Source organism: Parus major, chromosome 3, assembly GCF_001522545.3.
Source record: "Parus major isolate Abel chromosome 3, Parus_major1.1, whole genome shotgun sequence".
Lineage (NCBI taxonomy): Eukaryota > Metazoa > Chordata > Aves > Passeriformes > Paridae > Parus > Parus major.
Genome location: NC_031770.1, coordinates 31,067,730 through 31,092,865, shown reverse-complemented (window position 1 = coordinate 31,092,865; position 25,136 = coordinate 31,067,730). Strand labels below are relative to the sequence as shown.

Sequence of the window (25,136 nt, the reverse complement as noted above, 5' to 3'; positions counted from 1 at the left end):
GCATGAACTACCACAAAAATTCATGTAAGAAATTACCATCAAAATTCGTAACTGACTCTTGGGAAAATGGGATCCATGCAACCTCAGAAACAGCTAAAGAAGTTGTAAAATAAACACAATTTAACAAACAGGCCCAGAACAATTTGCATATGATGAAGCCCAGATCCAGCATCTAAAGGAAGTAAACTACAATGTTCATATACTAATTAACAAGAAACAAAGCACAGCTTGCTGTGTTTCTTTTTTAGTATTAGCAAGACAGTTTCTGGATAAAAGGGGAAAGCTTGAGGGTTTTAACCACATTGCACACCTGATGGGAACAGGCAATAGAATGAGTGAGACATCAATCTTACCCTACCCCTGGGCCACCAGTTACTGCCAGGCTGCAAAGTCCTAGCCATGATGCATATTACCCAGTCCTTTAGCTACACTTAGTACAACAAAACAGGGTTCCTAGGGCCTCCCTGCAACTGTTTCCTTTTTGCCATTTCTGCAACAATCTGCTGCAATGCATTTTTTCCAAGTGTTACTCTTGAAGGTCTGCTGAAATTTCCTGTAATTTTGGGATACTCCAGCTGGGCTGCAGAGGCGAAGACTCTTGGTATGAAGAGTCTACCTTTACTTCATCAACCACTTTAATTCACAAACATTTCTGGATGCAATAACAGGCAACTCAAAATCAGTGCAGTGAACTGATGCAATGTTCATACTGTTCTGAAAGACAAGCTGCAGAATAAGATTTCCCCTGTCAATCCTGAAATAACACAGCATAGTGGAATGGCACAGGGCTGAAGGGTACACTGCAATCCTGCTACTTCCAATCAAGATATTAGTGGGGTGGGGAGAGAGGTCTGTGCATTTTTAAGGCGCACCTTTAAACGACACAGGAAATAGAAGGATGCTTAGTACAGCAGGAGATAAGTAATGTATTCTGCACTTTTGGTTCTATTTTGTGTTAAGTTTTGGTGGGTTTTTTTTAAAGAGCACATAATCTGGGGTCCCACTAGGCATGATATAAGAGGGGACATTATGACAGCTCCAGATGAGGTAACATCCCATTGCTTACTAAAATTGGTCTAGTCTCTCAATAATCAAAAAACAAGTTCAACTATCCTATGGTAAGGCAACAGCAGCAGTACCCATCATGTGGTTCTCCTCAGCTTTCAGTTCTTGTACTTACTCTTCTGTGGACTCCTGAGCACCACAAACCTTTTCTTAGGAGGCCAGGCACATTCTCTTTTAAAGACATATTTCATTTTGTTCACAAACACCATTGCTCTTGCATTATTTTAACCTAGGTTTCCCCTTCACTTCCAGAATGTAACCAATTACAGCTGAAAAACACTCCCCCCACCCCTTATAATTTACTAGTTAGCAACAGCTCTCTTTCACCAGAATTGTTACATTTTTTTTATCATTTGTTTTTTCACAGAGTAGGATGCTACTTATTACCACAGAACAGCTAAAGAATACATGATGCTATTCCATGATGCAGACTAGTCTAAGGAAAACAGTTCTGAATTGAAAGTTAAAGCTAAATAAAAGTTCTGTCCTTCTCTATGGCATACTAACTTTTTGGTTTTTTTCTGGTATATATGACAACCATGAAGAAAGAACGTCTTTTAACTAAAACTGGCACTGAATCGACTCTGGCAGAAGGTAAGACAAAACTCCTGTAACATTCAGCTCCTTTAAAATCCATACACATATAAGAGATGTGATCTGTGAGCAGAAAGAAAAACAGCTGGCAAAGTCTTTTATCAAATCAATCTTTCCTCACACAAGTGTGTCACATGATCATATAACTGTTCCACTCTATTCCGTATGCTTTAAATTAATTCTGAGCCACCAAAACAATTTCACAGAAAATTTTATCATCACCAAAGTGATCATATAGAGACAAATCATATGAAACACACTCTGTTATTCATAGCAACCACACCTAATATACAGAGATTTTGTACACACAGCCTGCTACAACTGAACATGCAAGACTATAATACCACCTAATTTTACTTAATAAAATCCACAATTTAGGTTTTTTTTCTAGTCACAATTTACTTGTTCTTTATTTCATATAGTGACAGAGTATGTAAATTTTATATCCTATATCATATATTCCAAAGCAGGAAGGGTTTTAAGTAGAATCTGCACAGCTTTTTCAGAGCCTAACTCATCCTTCATATTTCCAGTTCTTTGTAGTCCTTTTGTTTCCCATTAGCAAATTCATTTCTTAGTTGGCAGAGTAATTAACAAATGCATCAAGCACCAATAGCCAGACCAAAGAAATATTTATTTCTCACATAAGTACAGACATAATAGCTAGCATCTACAGTAGTTTTAAACACTTCAGCATAAGAGGTTCCTGCTTTAAGACCCAAATAACTGAGCATCTTCTAGTCACAGAGTGACTCTTAGTCATTGTTCACATTCTGCTAAACTATTCCCAGTAAAACAGATCTATCATTGGAAGATAATTTTTAATTTCAGTGTTGACCATGCTTCCTCATTCATCAGAAAGATAACCATGAGCATTGAGGCTATGATTGCATCTAGGGGAGAAGCTGCAGATTAAAACCAGTGTGTCTGAGCACAAGGAACTGACCCCATCATATATATGACCAGTGTGATTGCAACCCTCCTATCTTTCTGCTTTGAAAGTTCTTCTGCTTTCCCAGTGGGGCTGGGATTTTGAGTAATCCTGCAGAGCTAACACCTCCAGAACAATATCAGCCGTGCAATGTCATAGATGGGGTCAAGCATGAGGAAAAAACAAAGATACTTAAGTACAACTGCATCAATAGAAACAAAGACAATTTATGTAAATCTTCACTTGCTATTAGAAATGACAAAAACCAGGGCACATCTGAAGATATAAATCATCTCTTGTAATACTGAAAACTTCTCAGCATTAAGATATTTAATATACCATCATTCAGAGAAACTGTCTAATATCTTTTGGTAGCAAAAAGGATCCACATTTTCTATCAAAAATGTTATACAGATTAGTTCACAAAAGCAGAAGGAAAAAACCCTGACAAAGAGATCTTCCTGTACGTAAATCAGGCTTTGAAATTCAAACTTGATTTTCTAAGCAAAATCCAAATCCACAGTCCAAGTTTTAATCAAAAGTAATTTTAGCAAATTAATTGTTTAAAGATACTACAGTCCTGAAAAATGCTGCAGGCTTACTTTTAGGTCTTTTGCAAATAAGAAGGGAAGAATTTAAGCAGGATAAGGAAAATGTTGAAGGGGTTAAATAAAAAAGCAACTCCAAAATATATAGAGATCTAAAGGATTTATTTTTCTTGTGCCAGGCATCTGAAATGCACGTTTCACTAGTACTGTAACAGATGTTCTGAGTTCTCATGTATTCCTAAAGTATAATTTTCCAATTCATTGCAGCTTCTTATAGAAATGAAATGGCAAGAGTAAGCATTCATTTCCTGAAACTTGAGTTCAAATACTGTTTAGGTCAGAAAGGAAGTGAAACGGCTCAATCCTACAAGATAAACCAAAAATCTCCTGTTACCTTACTTACTGTCATCTTACTTACAGTACCTCATTAAGGTACTGTCGTCTCTGCACCTTATGTCCAGTGTCTAATCCCTTCAACAGGGTGGACACACCTAAATACCTCCTATGGTCAGACCTTGTGTTCACAGAGAATAGAAAGCTACAAAGCTAATTCTTGCTGAGAAATCAGACTGCAGCTGCAAAAATGTCTCTAAAATAGAGCATAATTTCAAACTTCAGATTAGCTGAAGCACATGGAAAGCATCAACCAAATTAGTGTCGAAGAACACCAGCTCCTATTCTTCTGGAAAGAGACACTCAAGTGTGTTTGGCCACCCAGAAAACAAAACCAAAGTATCATGAAACATCAGTAACATTTTGGTGGGTTTCACTTGCTTTTCTTGCTGCTGGCCACTTTCCAAGTAGGTAGACAAGCGTCACTTGTAACTTCTCTCTTTTTTCTTTTCGTTTTTTTGGTTTTTTTTTTATTTTTAAACTTATATACACAGAGAAATTCAACATCTGTCAAGAAAGATGAAGTTTTCTAAGTCTCACAGCCTAACTAAATTCTGTTTCTGTGTCTGGTACCAATTTTTTTAATGATCATATTTTCATCGAAAATGAGAATGCAATTAAAAAACTTAATCACACTACTAAGACTTTTTAGACAAATTAGCTTTTTAAATGTTGAGTATTTAAAGTGAGCTTAGGAAGAATGTTAGTCAAATGCAACTTAAAATTGTCTATTAGTTTAAAAAAACAAAAGCAAAACAGAATAGTGCTTTTGTATGACATAGAAAAGCAATTTAATTCTGGATATTTGTTGGTTTAGGCTAGGGGTTTTATTCTGCAATTAAGGTTATTGTAAATTATGCTTTCTCCAGGCACATTTTGAAGTCCCAATCATGTCCATTCATGTCTTCAAACTGCATCGATCCTCTTGAATGTTAATTCCCTGGGCCACGACAACCTGTGTTCACCAGAAATGGCTTCTCGTCTTATTGCGAAACAGCTTTGTTTACACAACGAACCAGGACACATCTGCCCTCCCTCTGGAAACAGTTTGGCTATGGAGACCCCCCAAAAACATACACCACAGAGGGCCTTGGTCACTGGTGAAACCCCAACGGCTGAATTCAAGTGGTGAAAGGAAACCACAGCTCCTGAAGACAGGGCTGGGCTCTGCTTGGAGCAGGTAATCCAGAAACAAGGTGGAGCACCTGACCTCCACACCCAGCAGCACCTATCACAGCACGACCTAAATACCGCTTTGGGGGGTTTAAAGCAAAGCACAAGGGCAGCAGCTGCACTGACATTCCCCAACCCTGTGGCATTTTACAGTCTTTCAGCTTGAGGAGAAGGGACATTTGCTTCCAAGCCCACTGCTGAAACAGGATAAGGAACTAGATTGAGTAATTGGAAAACATTGCTCCTCCTGGACAGTTCTACCGGAGCTACAGTCACAGCAACATACAGTGTTTATGCTGTAGCCATTTCAGAGTTAGTTTTCTGTCAATGAGGCTTTGTCAACACACAATTATGCAAAAGATTAAAAACTAGTACAAAGCAAGAAGAGAGTTCAAATGTTTTAAATGTTTTTCCAGTAACTGCTATGACATTTTTAAAATAGGAAAAGATATAACTTTTATTTGAAGGGTTCCTCCATAAGCCTGATATTGAAACCAATACTATACAAAGCTTTGTGGCAAATCCCATTAAGTAACAGGTCTATTTGATGGCCTACCACCACCATATTACCTTGCACAGAGTGCCAGCAGTAACTGCACTGCTTTAAAAGAAACTTGCTTTCTCAAACGCACACCATATTTATTTGCTAAATATAACCTCGGTAACATTAATATAAAGATCAAAAAGAAGGAATGAATGGATTTTGTAATTGAGTTAATCCAAAATTGATTGGGAAATAACTTTGCAAAAATAAAAACTGAATTTGTTAAAGACTGTTCAAACATAATTTTTTAATTCATCTATGAGGTAACTCTAAGAGAACATTTTAATTTAAATGTTCCCAATTTAAAGTAATCCAGATTTTTTTGTTGCATAAAAAGCATACGTAAGTATAAAAAGAAAACACACTGGGGAAAAAAAAAAAAAAGCACTTTTGAAAATTACCAATTCTAGGAGTCATACAAGCTGAATAAAATTCAAACCTTTTTCTGTCTTTATTCTAATAGGAGATAACTGCATGGGTGAGTCCACAGAGATTTTATTCTTCCTTATTGTGAACTCACATCCCCAACAGCAGTGAACAAGGGATACACATGTCAAGGACAGACTATTTTATAGGTACAAGCCAAGGGAAAACTGGAGGTCATTCATTTTCACCAGTCAGAATGAATACTAAGGACGCACCACAAGATAAAGACAAAACACCTGCTTTACTGAAAGCCACTATGAATTTGTGGTAAAATTGGAAGCATTTCAAAACTGAGAAAAGTTTTGCTTGCAGAATGGGGCAGGATGGCAGGGGAGGAGAAGGTTTCTGTTGTCTAGTCCTGGGAGAAAGCACAGCCTGGAATGACATTCTTAAACCTACAGCCGCTGATTAAATATTGTCTTAAGGCAAAAATTCTGCACAATAAGCTTAAGCATGCATTTCAATTCGTAGCTAAGTTATTATCTGCAGTAAACTGATAACCATTCATTAACTTCTGAGAATAAGAGACAAATGGCAAGCTATTTCATGCCTCAAAGAATTTACAACAAAAGGGAGGCAAACACACAGTGCAGGTGACTTTGTATTGGGAAAATAAAACGAATATTTAAAAATGCCATTACCTTCCAGCTGTAAAATGGACCAACATGGAGATGTTCCAACAAATGCAGTTTTTAGAACTGATTCTGAATCCTTATGTGCTATAAGCAGAAAAGTAAGCATAGTCTTTCAATCAATAACAAACAGCTGTTAGTAAAGTACTTTTTAGTGAAAATTAATTTTAACATTAAGGCCTACATGAGCAAGTACCAAATATGTGCCTCACAAGCAACGCTAACTACAAGGGTCATAAAATTGTATGTGTACTGACAGATACAGCCTATAAGACTCCATGGGGGGAGGTTAAAAAGAAGATATGAAAATTAAAAATTAATAAGTCAACAGCACAATAGTTCAGAACAGACCTATTCCCAAAGTCACAACTTCCAAGGCAATCCCTACAGACAAGATCTTTGGCTCTATAATAATTTCTAATGCACTTGGGAGTTCTGTGAATTATTTTATCTGCCTTAAAGCAGATTAGGGGAAGGAAAGCTGCAGCAGTGACCAGAGCCCTATGTCAGTTCCCCACAACAGAAAGCCAAACATGGATGTATTCTGTGCACACCAAACACTGCCATTGCTGAGAGCTACTTGTTCAAAGACAAAATATGTCCTTTAATAATTCAGCTCCCTCTGACACTCGGGAACAAGATAAGAGGCTAAAACCAACTTTGAAACAGGATATTCAGAACTGCAGGTAACGTCCACATTCATTGGTGCAGACTTTGATACTTTATGTGATTTTCTGCCACCAGGCAGCCAAACCACCCTGATGTCATGGTGCAAACAGCCCCAGGCTCTCCAGCTACATGCCTCACATTGGTGCTTTCATCTCACGGTCCTCGTGACCAAATACAAAGAAAACTTTCTACTGCCCAGCTCAAAATTCTACATCAGTTTGCCTACAAGTTCATAGAGATCTTTTCAATTTAAAAAAAAACTCTTGTCTTTAAACCATTTTTACCCTCTCCATAAGATGCTTTGCAACTTCTGGAAATTCAAATCTTGTACAGAAATTATGAATGTCTTCCCAGTCCTGTATTCTCCTTGTCATTTTTTTAAAGGTTCCCATGAGTCATAGCCATGTAACTTTCCAAGGAAAACTAGGACTTCAGGTCTCACCTTTCCAAATATCTCTGAGATTTTTAAACAAAAATCGGAAAGCATTTTGCATAGCTTTTCATACCATAAAATAAATACATTGTTAACTTCAGCTTCCATCTGCTAGTTTTTTTCTTTGATTTGGTAACTGATTTATACCACAATATCATCCATAGCAGACAAGTAATTAAAAATACTGTCGTGCTCTTCCCTTATGAGCAGTTTTCCCCAGAAATATTTAATATCCCTTCTCCTATAAGCAGGTTATGTCTCCTGAGTCCATTTCAAGTAAACAATTTTTCACACTGACATTTTCTTTAGACTGTTGTAATTCCCATTCCACTGGCCTCTTTACTGTTCCATCTATTGTATCAGTTAAGCTGTATTTTTTTTTCCCCATACAAACACTTTTGTTTTACCAAGCACAAGTGAGTTTCATAGCTTTTGAAACTGAAAGGAACAATCGTAACATCCAGCAAATTGCACGGGCCATAAAGTTTTGCATGGCAAAGCTTTCAGCTCTGGCACAATTAGGATGTATTTTACCAATTTTTAAAAGCGATGTTAATTCCAAGTACACATATAAACCTGTTGGTGTTGGATTGTTTCCTAGCGGTACTATTAAATTTATAGCAGATACGCTTTCTGCTGCCTATAATCACATTTTAAGATTTTTCAAGTGGGTTAAGGTCAAATATTACCCTTAAGGTGATATACAAACATATAATTTAAGTATTTTTATTTTACACTCTATCAACAACTTCTAAATATATGGTGAATGCAATAAACCTCAAACCTTTCTCAAACAGGTAATCTAGGAAAAACCTTAAATTTAACAGACAAAAGAAGGGCTCAAATCCTCCAATTATGTATCTGAACTACAAGGTTATCCTTCATCTGTCATGTTCCTCATACATGCATTAAAATATATACATCAGCTGACAATATCTTTAGTTTTATACATGAGCAAGACATTTAAAAAAAGAGGTGAGTGCATCCACTCTTTGATTTCATTGCCCCACCCCTCCAGCTGTGTTCAAAGACTGTCCATGGAGGAGAAAGGATAAAAATGACAACCAGTCCTTACAAGTGGGTTGTGAACACAAGTAATGTGATGTGTATTATTGCAAAGGGAATTTCTAAAAATGCGGTGAACAGCACCAAAAAGTGGTAAATGCTCCCTGAAATACCAAATAAAACAAACACCATCAAAATAAAATCTTGAAAAATCCAGTAAATTCCTAATCAATGAAAAATTAGTTGACTATATAATTTGGCACACACATACCAAATTCCACACGTTCTTTTTTTTTTTTTTTTAACCTAAATTCAGTAAGGGGTATTAGCTCAGCGCTAATGAATCCAACCTGTGTCATATTTTATATACGTGCAACAGGATTCTCCTGTCAGTACACTTTTCAGTAGAAAGGTGAAACCAGTAAAACAACCCCAAGCCAAATTTTCAAAGTCTTTAGAAGGGTCTCATTCTTTTGCATACAATGCTCAGCAAGCCTGCACTCCTTAAGAAATTTCATTAAAAACTGAATTTAAGTAGTTATGACTTATCAGAACACAGAACAAAGCAGTAATCACAGCCAGTGCAATTCAATCAAAATTACTGCCAAAGCAACAAAGACTATTAATTGGCAGCAAAAGGCACATATAAGCAGTACACTGACTACATGTCTAATAAAACACAAGGTATCCACTGGAAGTGGCAAGAATAACTTCTTTCAGCAACTGGGTTGCTAAGAGCCTCTACAACTTTTCTGCTATTTTTACACCTGTCATTCTTTTTATTGTTCATCAGCACAATTCATCTACCTTCTTGGGCACAGAAAGGGACATTTTATAGTAAGAAGTACTTACTAACATAAGTGTGATGAGCTTATTTTGTGGAACAAAACTAAAACAAACAAAAAGAAGACCCAACATAATACTGTAAAGGATCTTACTGATGATAAAATACATGTTATTGCTATATCTGTTTTATACCTGATATTATACATATCTTGTGTGGATTACTGCATAACCTCTTTTTCCTAGGGCAAAGCCTTCAGATAAATCAATCATCACATGTTGAGTTTCATGCAGTATTTCAAGAAATTGTTTCCATGGCTATTCCATCTGTTATGCAGGAATATCAACAACTACGACTGCTTTAATATGACAAGTGGATAAAATTCATAAATACCTGAATAGCCAGTCTCATTTCCTAAACCAACATAGATGCTTATGATCATAAATCTCTGAAGTGGTTTTCCATCCCACTTCATTTTTTCTTTTAAATCTTTCAATCTGTTTTTGCTTTTTCAGAAATCTGGACTAAGATATTTTCAACAGCTGGAGGACTTGGAGTCAATACACCACAGAAACCAAAGCCAGCTACACAAAGTACAAACCCACACAAACATTCACTCAATGCTTAAAATATGTGAATCCAGAGTTTGATCAAAAAAATATTAACTTTTTTTTTCCAAAGGAAATTAGTCTGTAGTGTACTAGTCTGGCATAAACTTTCTCATCCCATACAATAGTCAATAAAGATTTCAAACACGATGATCTGCAAAGTGGAATTTATTTCTCACACACAAAATACACTGAAGATATATTTTACGCTAAGAAACATAGACAGTTTATTTCATGCTCAGTATTTCCTGAGACAAATCCCTTCTCCCCGAGGAGCATGCTTCGCCAAACATCTCAACTTCTTTCTCCCTATTCTACCACGCTCCTTCCCACTACCAAGAATGCCATCACCAAAGTTGTCTTTTCAAATCACCAGTACACACTGTGAGCAGTTGAATGAGACATTTGCATTACGTTGTATGAATAAGCCATATTTGGGTGTATTGTAAGAAGGGATTTACAGCTGAGAAGACCATACTCATTTCCTCTTTTTACTTAGTGATGATCTTTCACTCCTTTTCTGCACTTCTACATCTTCTGTGATTCTGAGATTATAACCACTCCTAATCACACCTTCATAAGTAGTGTCCAATACACTTGATGGCTTTTTTTTGCTTTGAATGCTTAAACCTGATGGCACAGGCAGCACACAAACACTACATGAACAGCCAAGGCAAGCTTGCCCTGAGTGAAGCCAAAATTCTGTTTCCTACCTGTTGACTGCAGGATGAGGAACTCAGAAGCCAAGAAGATACTTCATACTCAGTCTTTAATTTCACTTAAACCTGAACAATGAAATTAACAGCAAAGCAAGCCCTGAGCTGAAGGCAGCTAGCAGTTATGATGATAAACAGGAAAGCTAAACATTGCATGAATAGGGGATTGCAGCTTGAGTTAGCATAGGAATTACTGGTGTTCAACCAACTGTGCTGCCTGACAATAACCCTGTAGTCATCAGGACACCCTTGGGAATGATTCAAAACATTCACTTGGCCTCCAAATAAAAACTCCCAGTCAGCCACAGAGGCACTGTGAGAATTGTGATTGCTGGAAATAAGCACAGATCTCTAAATCAGTAAAATCAGTTTCAAAAATTAAGTCAGAAAAGTTGATAAACTCCCATGGAACCAAGACTTCAGCCAAAGAAAAATATTTTCTTTGTAGTAAGGAGCAAGTGCAAATGTCTGCAGTGTTTCTTCTGCTATAGTGAAGCTAGGATATGCTTCTGAGGAAGGAAAATATGACTGAAACATGCCTTGGTAAAGAAATGAGGGTGGGGTCTCACAGTCCAGGACTAGGCTGGACTACAAGAAAAAACTGTCGTCAACAATAACAAACCAGTCAATCCTGCACACCTGAAAGCCTTGCTTCTCCTAAAGAGAAGTCCATAAGAGCTCAGAAATTCCTCTAACTGTCCTTCTTAGACTTTCATCTCCAGCTACAGCAGACTAAAGGCCAGCTACTACCAGACAGCACAGCCCTGACCATCAGACCTTGACTCCCATCCAATGGCCACTTCAGCTCTGTTCCCCCAGCAATAAGCTCATTCAAGGGCACTAAGACTTTTCTATTTTGGTAGAGTATCTTTTCTGCCAGAGTATCTTTTCTTTTATTTCTCTGCACTAGTGTAGCATAGGTCATACAAGCAGCAAAGTGCCAAATGAGAAGCAGAAGGTGCATGCAGGAAAGAGAGCAAGGACTCAGGAGAGCCAGTAAGAACACCTGGACTTTCAGCAGCTCCTAGCCAGCACATCAGGCTAAGTTGTCATGCAGATCCATAACCCACTTCAAAACATGGATGGCTGGGGCAGAGAGACATGCAGAAAAGTCTTGCAGCCTCTCCCATCTAATTTTGGATAATTCAAAACAACTGTTGCAACTGGTTCTGAAGACAAGATTCTTCAAGGGTAAACAGCATCATTCCATACACCATGCAGGGAACAGCACAGAGTGGTTTTTGAGGACAGCCACAGTGGAAGTAACCACTAATAATTAATTAATTCCAATACTCATGCACAAAATATCAGTAACAGTTCTTTAAAAATTTAAACAATAAATTTCTAATGCAGTACAAAACTTTGAGCAACTTACACATAATTAAAACCTTTCTTTGGGAAATATCTGGAACTAATTGTGCTGATACATTAGCTAGAGGTTACCATATTTTAATCACTCATATTTTCCCTTCTAGTGCTGATTCTAATTTTGTACTTGCACAATTACTGTTCAACCTAAGGAAATGCATACTAAAGACAATCCAATCCACAAACTTAAATCATAAACTTTCATCATTTTATCAATAACCACAAGCAAAGAGTATTTATACAGAGCATATTAATATTTTAAAACATTAATATTAGGGACTGCTCCATGCAGAAAAGGAATATACTATCAGGTGTGGATTGCAGATACACAGTAAAACTTAAATTGAGTAAAATCTACAAGACGACTACAACTTAAATGGTCAGTCACAGCTTGACAGGACAACAATTTTTATACAATACTTTTTAAATTACAGAGCAGGATATGCATGAAAATTGTATATACAAAACCCCAACATGCTAATAGCTTTAGGGCCCTTTAAAGGATGTCTTAAAATTTTCATTTTCCATAAGTGATAGGCATGGCAATCAAAACTCTTGACCTGGGAGAATTTATTTTTAACAATGCCTCTCCCTTTTCTCTTTTTCCTATAATTATCAGGAGCAGAGCCAGGCTGGCAGCAGTAACAGACATGAACAACAGTTTCAAGACCACAAGGCAGGGGAGGAAGGGGAGAAGGACATTAACAGTGACCCATACATTACCTAAAGCAAGACCAGATTATCCAAAGCAGTGAGGAGGCACTGAAGACCAAAATACTATGCAATGAAAGAAGAGTTTACAGCCAACCTGAATTACATGCTCAAAACAAGTCCCCAGGATAAACAGTCAGTCAAAAACACCTACCAAGAGATATTCCTAACGGTAACACATGAAACTCCTGACCACACTAAAAAGGGTGCTGTGAGGGAAGTCAATAGGCAGCCCTGGACAACTTATGAATGCTATCCTGAATGCCAGAGCTTCTTTCTTCACCCCACTTCAACCTTTCTTCCCAGCCTCTTCTCCAAACAGAAGGAATGGGAGATGGAGACTGCAAGAGTAATTTCTGCTTCTGGACCTTCTCTGGACAAGACACTGCAGGAAGGCACAGTCTATGTCTTCCCTCTCTCTTGCAGAAGATTTTCCTGGTAGCATGGAACAGCAATCTGAAAACCACTTCTATGGCTGCAGCTGGCACGAGGGCAGAGAAAAAAGCATTTCTATACTACTTTTCAGAAAGTTGCTTCAACACTATGGGAGTAAGTTGAGATGGAGGACGAAGAGTCTTTTCTAAGGAAAACGCTGCCTTTTTCTAGGCTGTCGTTCAGCTACAGAGAGAAATGTTACTGGTGGTGATCATGGTGTTCAATTTCTCAGGTCTTCAGAAACATTCTCAGAAATTTACACAGAACCTGAAATTATGATACTTTGTATAGCTTCTGTCTCAAATACAATTTTGTTTGACCTGCTTTGCTCTTACTTCACACTTCAGGTACATCAAGAGTCAGTGCTGCAATTTCACTCCTGTCAGGATGCTCCATCAAATGATAGCATGTTATTCCCAGGATTATCCTATCCTGGAAGCACAAAAACATACCTGCTCCTAATAGTCACATTGTGGTTAATAAGATTTTTTTTATATTCCTCTACTCCATAAGAAGTTATGAATCTTGAAAACTACTGGAACTCTGTCTAGAATTTTGACTGGCCCTGAAGGGACACCAAACATACCATACATCTCTCATTTTAAAAACCTTTTTGACATGGCTCCAAGTCATGATGACCAACTTTATTCATTTATGTGGTAAGTCTAAGAATAATGTTCTTACATACATTTAAGGAATTTTAAAAACACTGTTGTTCCATTTTATAAACAACCATGGAAATACAATATTCTACAGGAGGGGAAAAAAAAACAAAATACCTTTTTATACAAGCAAACAATAAAACATGGATATTGTTTTATATCTAAAGAACTATAGTACTTAACTATCTTTTTTGATGGAAAGTTAAAAGACAAAGAATGTATCATCAAATATTAATTTTCCCCACTTTAGAATTCCTGTAGAACAATATGTATATATATACATATATATACACTAGGAACACTTAGAGCAACAAAACAGGATGTTTTCAAGAAATTAGCCCAAATTTAAAGCTATTTCTGTATTAACAAGCAACAGAAGTAATTTTTAGATATAAATAAGGAGGCAGTAGATTTTATAGCCTTGTGCATTACTGGAAGTCTCATATATGTTAAACATCACATAACAAAAGAGCATCCATTAGCTTGTACCTTATCCTCCAGCAAAGCTAGAGGTAGCAGAACTCGGATGCTGTGCCAAAAGAGACACTCTTTTTCAAGAAAGCATCCTAGCTATATTGGCAAATGACAACCTTCATGGAGAAACTTCCATTGCTAAAGAGCCAAAATTATGAGCTCCTCTCCCTTCTTGACCTCCCTGCTGCAATGTGAAAGGGGCACACTTGAACAGTTATCTACTAGTTGTCCTCAGGCAGAACCACACAGCTCTAAGCCACAGTAACAGTGATAGGAAGGATCATGCAATCACAACCACTTCAAATCCTGCTTCTCTCTACTTAAAATATGCATACCATGGTTAAAACTTAATGGTATTTTTTTACCTTGGGGCTGCCATTAACTTTGACACTCCACACTTTAACAGTGGTATGCCAACTTTCATGGTGATGAAATAACAGTGTCATAAAAGTAGCAGTCATAACTACTGTCATAACAGTAGTAGTAGTAGTAATAATAATAATAATAATAATAATAATAATAATAATAATAATAATAATAATGCAGACTATTTAAGAGTGTGCCAGTGCTGAAGACACAGGACTGAATGCACAGTCCTGAATGTAAAAGTGTTTCCATTTGGCTATTTTTAAGTCAGGTGAAATCAAGCAAGGAGCACAAAATTACTGGCCTATGTTTAGTACCCCATAATTACCCAACTATTCAGGCTTGGTTATATTTCCCATATTGCAATAATGTTTGCTGTTACTTCTAGCTTATCACCACTCCTAGCTTTAATGTTTTTTGTCTTCCTAAATATGCTTAGAAAACTTGTAGTCATTTGTGGTGGTGTGTTTTTAATAAGTCAGAGATTTGTTGCACAAATGGTTTGTTCTGTTTTCCCCTTCTGATGTTGGCTTCTTCCAAGCTGTACCCTCCTCCCTACTGCCATCAATCATTGTTCCCCAACCCCTTTTTCCAGTGCCTTCCCTGTCAGTCATTGTGACCCTACCTCTTTATCCAGATCCCTCCCTAAGTAAGTCAGTCTTACTTAGCACCAACCCTTTGTTCTACAATCCTCCCTGTCAATCATATTGTATTTGGAGTTCCATTGGATTTTGTTAACTGTTCCTGCCCCCCAAGCTTTCCCATTGATTTATGTATTGTAAGCTCCACCTTAAACTCCTCCCCTAGGGCTTTCCTATTGGTTCATGATCTGTATCCTCCCCTTACTCCTCCCCCGTATATAAGATGTTGCATAGCGTACACCATCTGTCTTTTGTCCCTGGCTCCTTTGAAGATTAAATTAATCTTCAAAACCCATACAAAAGATCTCCCCTCATTCTTGCCTCCACACTGCACCTGACCAGCCAAAAGTGCCATAGAACTTTGCTCTAAGCCACACCTCGGGTCATCCTGCTGCCACGGTGTGTCCCACTCCCAACGCAGGGCAGAGGGAGAGCAAGCCAGCTCCAGCACCACGTCAGTCATTCAAAAATACAATCATACTTCTTAACCCACTTGCAGAGCCTGAACCTCTGACCTTGCCCAAACAAGAAACACTAATGCCCTTTACTACATAGTCTATATATATTCATTACTTTTTTATTAATTTCCCTTAAAGGCATTAATGGTATATAGCATTTTGAAATAGGATGGTGTTACCTCTTTATTCGAGACTTGGATTCTATAAAGTTCTTTTGCTTGCTCCTAAGTATCAACTAGGACTTAAATTTTCTTGCAGTGGATTCTTGTAACTACAAGACATCACAGAAATGTTTTGTGAAAAGCAAATAAACACCAGAGATACCACTGACATTCATTTCCCAATGTATAACGGGCTGGGTATACGTTCAATTCAAAATCTGAGAGTCAGACCAACATTAAAGAGGTATTAAAGCATGAAGAAAGCCATAAAGAAACCTTTTAATTAGTAAGAGAAAATAAGTCTTTTCTGTTACTTTCCCCAGGAAATTGTTGGGAAAAGATGCTGACTATTTAAATTTTGTCACACTACAGATACACTTGCAAAAAACCAACCATCATGCAATACACAATGTTCTCCCAAGACTGCTTCCACAGAAAAACACACTGTAAATGCTCTATCAAAATTTTTATTTCAGAGCAAATCTTTATTATGCATCCTATTTCAGGACAGTATTTTTATAATTACTAATGGAATACCATTCAAACAGCTACATTATCATACTAAACCATGTACAGCAGAGCATTTTAGCCCAGCCTTGTAGAAAAAAAACAGCATGAACTCTTCACTAGAGAATACAGGGTTGTATTTGAAGTAAGAAGAAATCAAAAAAGGGGAGACAGTGACAAAAATCTGCCATCTGCTCTACATACAACATAGACCTAACAATGACTGAAAAATTTATTGTCATTATAAAAACAATACCAACAGCCCAGTAAGATAAGGAAGGGTTGTTAATCTTTCTACCATTAGATGCATTAAGTGTGTATATATATATATACACACACATACACCTATATATATATATATATGTGTGTGTGTGTGTGTGCAGCTATTATATGTATTTCTATACCTTGTATATAAATACTTAAGCACTTTAAATCCACAATAATATTCACTTTAATTGAGGTAAGACTGAGCAGAAATACTGAGCTTTCCTTTCTAAAACAGAGCAGAAAATTGGCCCCAACGCCAGCCTTACCCTGCTTTGGTACATCAGACCCTTGCTGTAAGAACTTGGCCAAGGTCATAGAATAAGTCAGCACCATTACAAGCCTGTGACCCCAAATCCTAGCAAGACCAAGTTGCCTCTCAGCAGGCAGTCCAGAAGGAAGATACTCTGCACTTCACTACCCATCCTCTGGCTCACCCAGCACTTCCTTACAGCCCAAAACTGCATCAAACAACACTCACTACTACAAGCCAAGAGACAAAAGCATGTATAAAATTACACATCAGTGTAAAGCCTCAAACACTAATTGCATATACAAAAGGACTGCTAAAACACTAAATCAACATTAATAACAATTTTATTTTTTTTTAATTTGTGTTCCTGTACTGCCACCTAAAGACCAGAGTGAAAAACATGAACAATAGTGGACAATGCGACTTTTCTGTAGTCCCGGAAGAGAGCAGTAACATTTTTTGATACCTCACTTTGAACAAATGCCACACCAGATTCAACCAGATCAAAACAAAAATGATGGAAAAGTTCTGTTTCACATCACAGTTTATCAGTACTTCACCATTTTCCCTATTTCTATACATTGCAAATAAATAAATAATTTTTTTTTTAAAGAAATCTCTGTATGGATGTATATATCTCCTTTAATTAGATACATGTCAGCTTGGACAGTCTTGCTTTATAAATTCTGTCTAGCCACAGAATATTTTGAAAATGAAGACTGACTGGTGGAAATACATTTTTTACTTCCTTATTTACTTTTTTTTTTATTTAACTTCTATCACTATGTAGAAATTGCAAAAACTATCACTATATTAAAAAAAAAAAAAAAAAAAACAACAAACCCACAAATTAATAACCTCTCGTGATATAACAAGTCGGTAATACCATTACTTCTCCCAACATGCCCTGGTTACATGTCTACATCCAAGCACCTCAGATTCACTTTTATTCCACCTGCTGCTGCACTCAGCCTGTCTTCTGAAGTCTGCAGCTTCTCACAGCTACAAGTGGAAAACGTTCAGTCATCACCCCAAGGAATACTGATGTCACAAGTCAGACTCCATAGGTATAACAGCTAAAAATCTTTCAAGTTTGGTGTTTATTTGAGGGGGTTTTTGGAGGAGCTTTTGTTGGGTTTTTGCTTTGGTTGGGGTTTTTTATCAATATGCTGAAGTAAGATGCAAGCATCATCTGGAACACATTGTCAACTTTTTCTTCGATTAAATGAAAACTTCAAATATTTTCAAAATAACCCCCTTCCCCTGCGTTAAAAAAAAAAAAAAATCAAACCAAAGCAAAAACCTAAAAAAGAAAAGCTAGCAGTATCGAATTTTCTCCTCTCTTCTTTACGTCTTGGGGTGAAGACGGGTTTGGCTTATCTAGCAGTATGTTTCAGGTATTAATATACAGATGTTCCTGTAACAGCTCTACCACAACCCAGCTTTCCAGGAAGCCGCTCGAGGTTAGAAAACAGTTTTGTATTCTTCTAAACAAACACAGAAAGTTGCTATGTGTCTGTCCGTTTCCACTTGTAAGGATTTGAGGGGGGGAGGCAGGAACTCATTTAAGGCATGTCTCAAAGACACGTGCTCTTTAGCGGGACAAACCTGGGCAGGCGACACGAAACCACCGCCCGCTGCCTATTTCATGAAGGCTGGTGCCTCCTCAGCTCTGAGAACGCCCGGGGCACAGCTCCCTTCTGCCCCGGCCGGACTCGGGAGGACCTGAGCGGAGGCTGGACCCTCCCAGCACCGCCAGCCCGGCGAGAAAAAGCCGCGGAGCAGCCGCACCGCAGCGAGCCACGCCGGCACTGCCGCCCCCTGCCAGCCGGGAAACCTCCCCAGGAGCTCCCCGCGCCCGGGAAGAGGCGACATCTTTAAATGCCGTTTAAGAAAGCCGTTTAAAACAAAAAGCCCCCAGTTAAACAGAGCGGCAGGAAGCGGCAAGCCTCGCAGCTCAGCCCTGGCAGCGCATCGCCGCGGAACCCGGCACAGCCGGCTCCTCTCCGCAGTATGTACCCCTTCCCATCCCGCTCCGCCGAGCATGGCCGGCTCCTCCCCGGGCCACGGCCCCCGGCCCAGCAGGGACGGCGCGGCGCGGCCCCGCCCCGGCGGAAGGGGCGGTGCTGCCCCGGCGGTGGCGGAGCGTTCCTGCCAGTACCTGCGCAGGCAGCGCTCGCACACGCTGCCCAGCTGCTCCTTGCTGGGGACGTAGGCGAAGGGCTCGTCGCGGTAGAGCAGCTCTCCGGGCCGCACCCTCCGGCGGGAGCGGAGGCCGCTGCCCTTGCCCGGGCTCTGGAAACGCTCCAGCGCCGCCGGCTCCATCCTGCCGCGCGCGCCGCCACCGAGAGAGAAGAGCGCGAGCCGCCCCGCCCGCCGGCACGTGACCGGGCGCTGCCGCCGCCATCTTAAATCTGGGCAAGCGCGGGAGGAGCGGCCCCTCCGGGGGGCTGGAGTCGGGCCCGCGGGGACGGAGCCCGGCTCTGCGTGACCCGGACCAGCACGGCACTGCCGCGCTGAGGGGCGTAGGGCAGCCCTTTGCCTGTAGAGGCACTTAATGCGTATCACAGAATCCCAGAGCGGGTCGGAAGGGACTACAGTGCGTCATCTGGTGGGACCTCCCTGCTCAAGCAGGGCCATCCCAGGGCACGTGGCACATTCCACAGGGCTGCGTCCAGAGGGTTCTTGAATATTGCTAGTCAGGCGGACTCCACAGCCTCTCTGGACAATCTGCTCCAGTGCTCCGTCACCTACACATTAATGAAACTCTTCATGTTCAGGTGGAACTTCTGTGCATCAGTTTCTGCCCGTTGCATCCTGTCCTGTTTGGCACCAGTGAGCAGAGCCTGGCTGCATCCTCCTCCTATCACCCTTACTTTAGATACTTGTACACAAAATATTAAACAGTTTGGTTTACAAAGGAAAGGGTATGATAATGATTTGGTCAAAAGGCATCCCCGAAATGGACAGTTACGAGTTGGCATCTGGATGTATTTCTGGCTCTCACTGTGATCAGCATATAAAGAAATAGGACTGGGCCAGTGGCTGCTGGGCACCTAAGCTCTGGCGATGTTTGTTACTGAGAATGCACCCCATACACCAGATTACTTTTTGTCAGAGCCATGACTTAGAGGAACCAGATAAATGACAATGTAAAAAGCAAAACACTTGCAGAATTAACTAAGAGCATTAATCTGGAATGTTGGTGCTCAAAGCCAGTGAAATAAATGCTTTCTGTATGCGTCTCCATAACTTTCAGTCATTTATGAGATTACACACATGATGCAAGCTAAATGTGCTAAACTGCAGATCGACTTTGTCTGGTTTTCCTTATCACGCCTATAGAGGGAGGTAGGGCTTGTATTTTGGAAAGGAGTGTTGATTCATGCAGTCAAAGAGCACTGAGACATAGACTTAACACTTCTGCTAAACAGCTGTGCAGTGCTGAAAGCCACTCAGTTTCGTTCTCAGTAACTGTTATTTCAGTCTGCAATTGTTTTCATCCAAGTTGCAACAAGGTAATAAAGAATGGCAACACTTCTACTAGGGAGAACCAAGGTACCTAAAGCCAGAAGATTCTCACAGAAAAATATCTTTCGACATTTGCTTAATGCTGCAGTGATGTAATTCATTACCAAAATAACTGACAGCAATCTAGCTGTTAGTGAAATCATTATGCATGTTACTATGCTTATCTTTAGCTCTTCAATCAAATTTTTTAAATGTGTTAAATTACAGTGATAATGTTTCTCAAGAATTAACCTTAGTAGTTATTAAAATGCTAGGCAATTAGCTCTGTATTTGGCGTGTATGCTTTACTTCTTCACCTATTAAATATTCTGCATTTTCCTGTCTATGCTGTTTTAGTTTCTAAGCAGGCATCACCCAAAACCTGTACCAAAAACAAGCTCAGTAATAACAGAAGTTAACATCTACCTCTATTAGTGGATACATTTAAGAAATTAGTGGTCAAACAAAAAGCATGAACCTAATGGCCTACCCATGAACCACATAAAGTGCACTCAGGGAAGAGCTAATATAAATATATAATACCAGATGCAATTTTCATTATTTTCTCAGTTTTTTCTTGACAGGTTTCCTCACTTACATGTCCACTAACAAAAAAAAACCCCTTGCAAAGCACAAAACACATCTGAGGGAATGTCAGTCTTCTGTCTCACTGGCACACAAACAAAATAAAGTCACAACCTTGAAGAGCCCAGCTACTCTAGGAAAATATGAAGTATGATGAATACCTGAAGAAAAGTACTTCCATCAGCTTGGCATAAACTGTACAGCAAATAAGCCACAGAAGCTTGAAAACAGCTTTTAGCTGGCATTGCATTTCAAGTGATATGAAAACAATTGCAGTCATAGAGATTTTCTGTATAGATAAGCTTTCAAACACAGCATTTTTATGCAGTGTTGGACATTTGGACATCTGTATGAAGGGCCTGAAGAACTGATTCTGGATATCTACACCTACAGGTTAGTGACAAATCTGCCTAGGAAGGCCATTCAACAGTCTTTGAGCAATGGTAATCAATGGAATGCCCAACCTGGATGTTTTTGGAATCATCAGTCTGAATTTTCTCAAAAGCATAATGATACTAGGGCTATATATCCCAGTAAGTGCTTATTTAGCCCAAGAATATATTTAGTAGAATTTAATCCCTGTTATCAGCATGGTGTTTTTATATGACCAAGTCATACACTGACCTAAACAGGTCAGACTTCTCAGCAGTTGTTTGAAGTGCATGACACATTCTGGACAGAAGCAGCTGTCGAGGAGCGTAATGAGGGCAGTTTTGTAGGAAATACCACATAATTGTGACTGATGCTGGTGAATTAGTCATACGTCCTTACTGCTAGGAGACACTGTCATGGGGCTTTAGCTCTTCTATCTCAGGACAGCATGTTTTACAAGATGATTTTAGAAAAACAGCTAAAGTAATGAAATATTTCAAATTCCGCTCCTTACTCATGAATGTGCAATAGCCATTCCAAACAACACAGCACAAAATGGATTTTTTAATTTTTTTTATTTTTTTTTTCTGGGCTCAAAACACAAAATGTTAAATTTTGGATTGTACAAAATCTATGTCACTAACAGCATAGAATAGCTATCAGTTAATTAGTTGAAAGCTTGTAAGTATAGAAAAATATCTTATGAACACGTATCTCTTGAAGAGATGTCTTCACTTTCAATGTTGGTGTGGTAGTGAAAAATTGATTCTAGAATTTTAAATTAAAAACCACTGCAGAAGTGTTTTAAGCACAAATTCATAATAAAATTCACAGATTTTATATTTTGATTTTTTACTGGGAAATTTACCAAACCATTCTGTCGCACTGTATTAGGAATACCAACAGTGATGACACAGATTCTCAAGCTTACTTGCAAAAGAGACCCTGTTTTATTTTTCAAGATCCGTTTATATAGACAGTTCAGAAAGGGTCTGAAGAGGCAAAACTTTCATTGGCTGCCAAACCAACATATCACCATCATGGCACAGTTAGGAACAACACCCCTCAACTGCTTCTTGCAAGTAAACAACAAGGAGACAAACACCTGCAAAGGTTGTTTTCCTTCTCCAAGGACTGAGTTCCTCCTCACAATTTCTCAGGCCACCTTTTCTCAGGCCAGTGTAAGGAAGTTACGTGACTTAGTTTCACACAGACACTGTGCTACCTGCCTGATATCTCACATTCAACATCCACACCATCCTACTTTATTTGTATCTTCCCTGCCTCAAAAACATCAATTTCCTTCAAACAACAGAAGTAGGCTTACGAAGTTCGGAGCTGTTTGTATATTTAGGGTCTTATCAATAAAATCAGCCACATCAGTGGTTAAAGACTTACATTATGAGTAATCAACTATTTCATTTGGTGTATCTTAACTAACTTCCCTTGGGCTTCATGTGCTTGCTGCATGTTGTGTTCTATCAGCTGGGGACAGTCAGCGTGCCTATTTTTAGCAGTGACAAGTTAAACAGCCCACACAAGGAAAGATGCAATAGCTGCTAAACAGGGATATAATGTGAGTGAAAAAACATCTCCCACTGACTTGTCTTTTTCAGAAAAGCTACTTGTTGTTTCCATTTTCTCAGTGTCTATAGAAGAAAGGTATGGCTTTGCTAATTAAAGTCATACAAAGCTCAGGTTGGAGTTCTCAATCTGCAGCCCCACAGATTTCGTTCAGCCTGACAAAAGAATGAATTCAACATGATTCTCAGGAAGCCTCAGTTTCTTCCTATCACATTTGCACATCCTGAACTATACCACACAATCTGTTTCTCAGCTTTTATGCTGATATTTCCATCAACATTATCATTAGCCTGCAAGGCTTCGCTCTAATTATTAAAATGTCCCATGCTGAACAGGTTTAGTAGCCAGTACAGACACATTCCACCTTAACAACCCCATATCACAGCATCCACTGGGTTAATTACTACAAGGTCACAAACCCTTCTTCTAGATCCAAAGTGAACCAAGTATAGAGTTCAACTTAACTGACCTCCTAATTCCAAGTGTCATAATTTCTTTTTAACTAGACCAAGTTTGTTTCTGTCTCTATTTGTGTTTGTTATGATTTAAATATAGGTAAGTCGGAAAAGCTTAGGCAATTGCTGGCACAGTCATAATTTTCTTTCCCAGACAGATGGCACAAATGATGAGGGCCACTAGAAAAGACTTAGCATCTCCAAAGTCACACTTGCTATACCAGCTATGATATATTGGTGCTTTAATATGGAATGCCAAACACCATTTTTGGGCAGCTCCTCAAAAAATTGGAAGAGTGAGAGCAACATCTAAAAGTGTTCTACTGGACAGTGCATCACATGTGGTATGTGTTTCAGAGGTTCATGTATTAAATCAGTCATGAGGAAAAAAAAAAGGCAATTATGCAAAGGAAAGGAATCCAAATAGTACAGCATTGGTTAAAAATCGTAACAGAAATGTATGACAAGCCTTGATATACAATTTAAAATTTGAAAGGGAAGTGAAAGTTCAACGTTATCCTACAAAAGCAAAAATCCTGCACCAGTAGGAATTACTGAGTAGATAGCATCAATTAATCAAATATACAAACCTACTTCATTTTCATTCCTTGTGTATTTCTTCATATACAATAGTAATTTTCACATTTTCCATCATTTCCATGAATACTAAAATAATTTTTATAATAGCAGGCATTTCTCTCTCCATTTCACATTTGTGATCAGGGCTAAACATTGCTTACATTTAGCCTTAATGATGCATTTCTGTTGAGCATTAAATCTCATTTAAAGTCTCCAGTTATGCAATATTCCTTCCACTTACAGACTCCTGCTGTTAGTCTCTGCATTGGCTCATTAAGTGCTTCTTTCCAACAGCATCAAAACAAAACAATTTTCTTTTTTTTCAGTTCATGTTTGAAATGTTATCAGCACACAGTTGAAGAAATTTATTTAGGCAGTGGTGGTCTTACAGTTAATGTATAGAATACTTCTGGTATTTTGGATGTATAAGGCATCTTGCTGCAACAAGAGTGAAGTGTTTAGATTCAAAGACCAGGGGGGATCAGCCCAAAAGACACAGCAATCTTGTACACCAGTAGACAAGACAGTTACCATCTAACAAGATTGAAAAAGGTGAAACTGCTTCTGTTAATGCAAATTTACTCTTAACTGACAATTAACAATGACTATCTCTGAAATAGTCAGAGATGTAAACAGAAAGGAAGCCTCAAATCTTGACAACCTGCACCAGAACACCAGCAAGGCTCTGAGACAGACTGCAAATTAAGCCTCAGCCTTTCCAGGAGTTTCATCATAACATTAAAAAAGCTCAGCAGCAGCTTCAAAAGAGAGTTGCAGCCTTGCTAACAGAGTGAACTGAAACTGCTTAATTTTTCATCTGTAGCCAGAATGACAGGAGGAAGACAGAGATGAATGCTTATCATATCTATACCTCACACTAAGCTAAAGAAATACTATTCTCTGTTTGCATTGTTTGAGGCAGTACTGTTACCCACAGCCTGAAAATAGCTCAGCTTTCACCAAAATGGCATTTTATAAACTAGTGCTTTGCTAAAGAAGTGTATTTTTTGCAACAGCTCTTCCCAGAGGGTGCAATATAGAACACAGAAACAGTACAACCTCTCAGCATTGTTGAACAACAACAGAAGAGTTACATGGTAAGACAGAAAGAAATTAGAGACAGGTTGCCTTATAGAGTACTATAGCTAAAAAAAAGAATTTTAATAGCATATGGGTTTGAGTATTTTTTTGCCACATGTATTACATTAAAGAAATTAAAGACTAAAGAAA

General features: G+C 38.7%; 1 protein-coding gene across 1 annotated transcript in view; it reads right to left on the bottom strand.

The window, feature by feature from the left end:
- SMYD3 (SET and MYND domain containing 3) overlaps positions 1-19,266 on the bottom strand; it is a 405,436-nt gene extending 386,170 nt beyond the window's left edge. Inside the window, exon 1 of the mRNA XM_015623163.3 lies at positions 18,983-19,266. Coding sequence (XP_015478649.1) covers positions 18,983-19,146 — 164 coding nt within the window. The 5' untranslated portion in view covers positions 19,147-19,266. The remainder of the gene's footprint in view (positions 1-18,982) is intronic.
- Between the last annotated feature and the right edge of the window lie 5,870 nt (positions 19,267-25,136).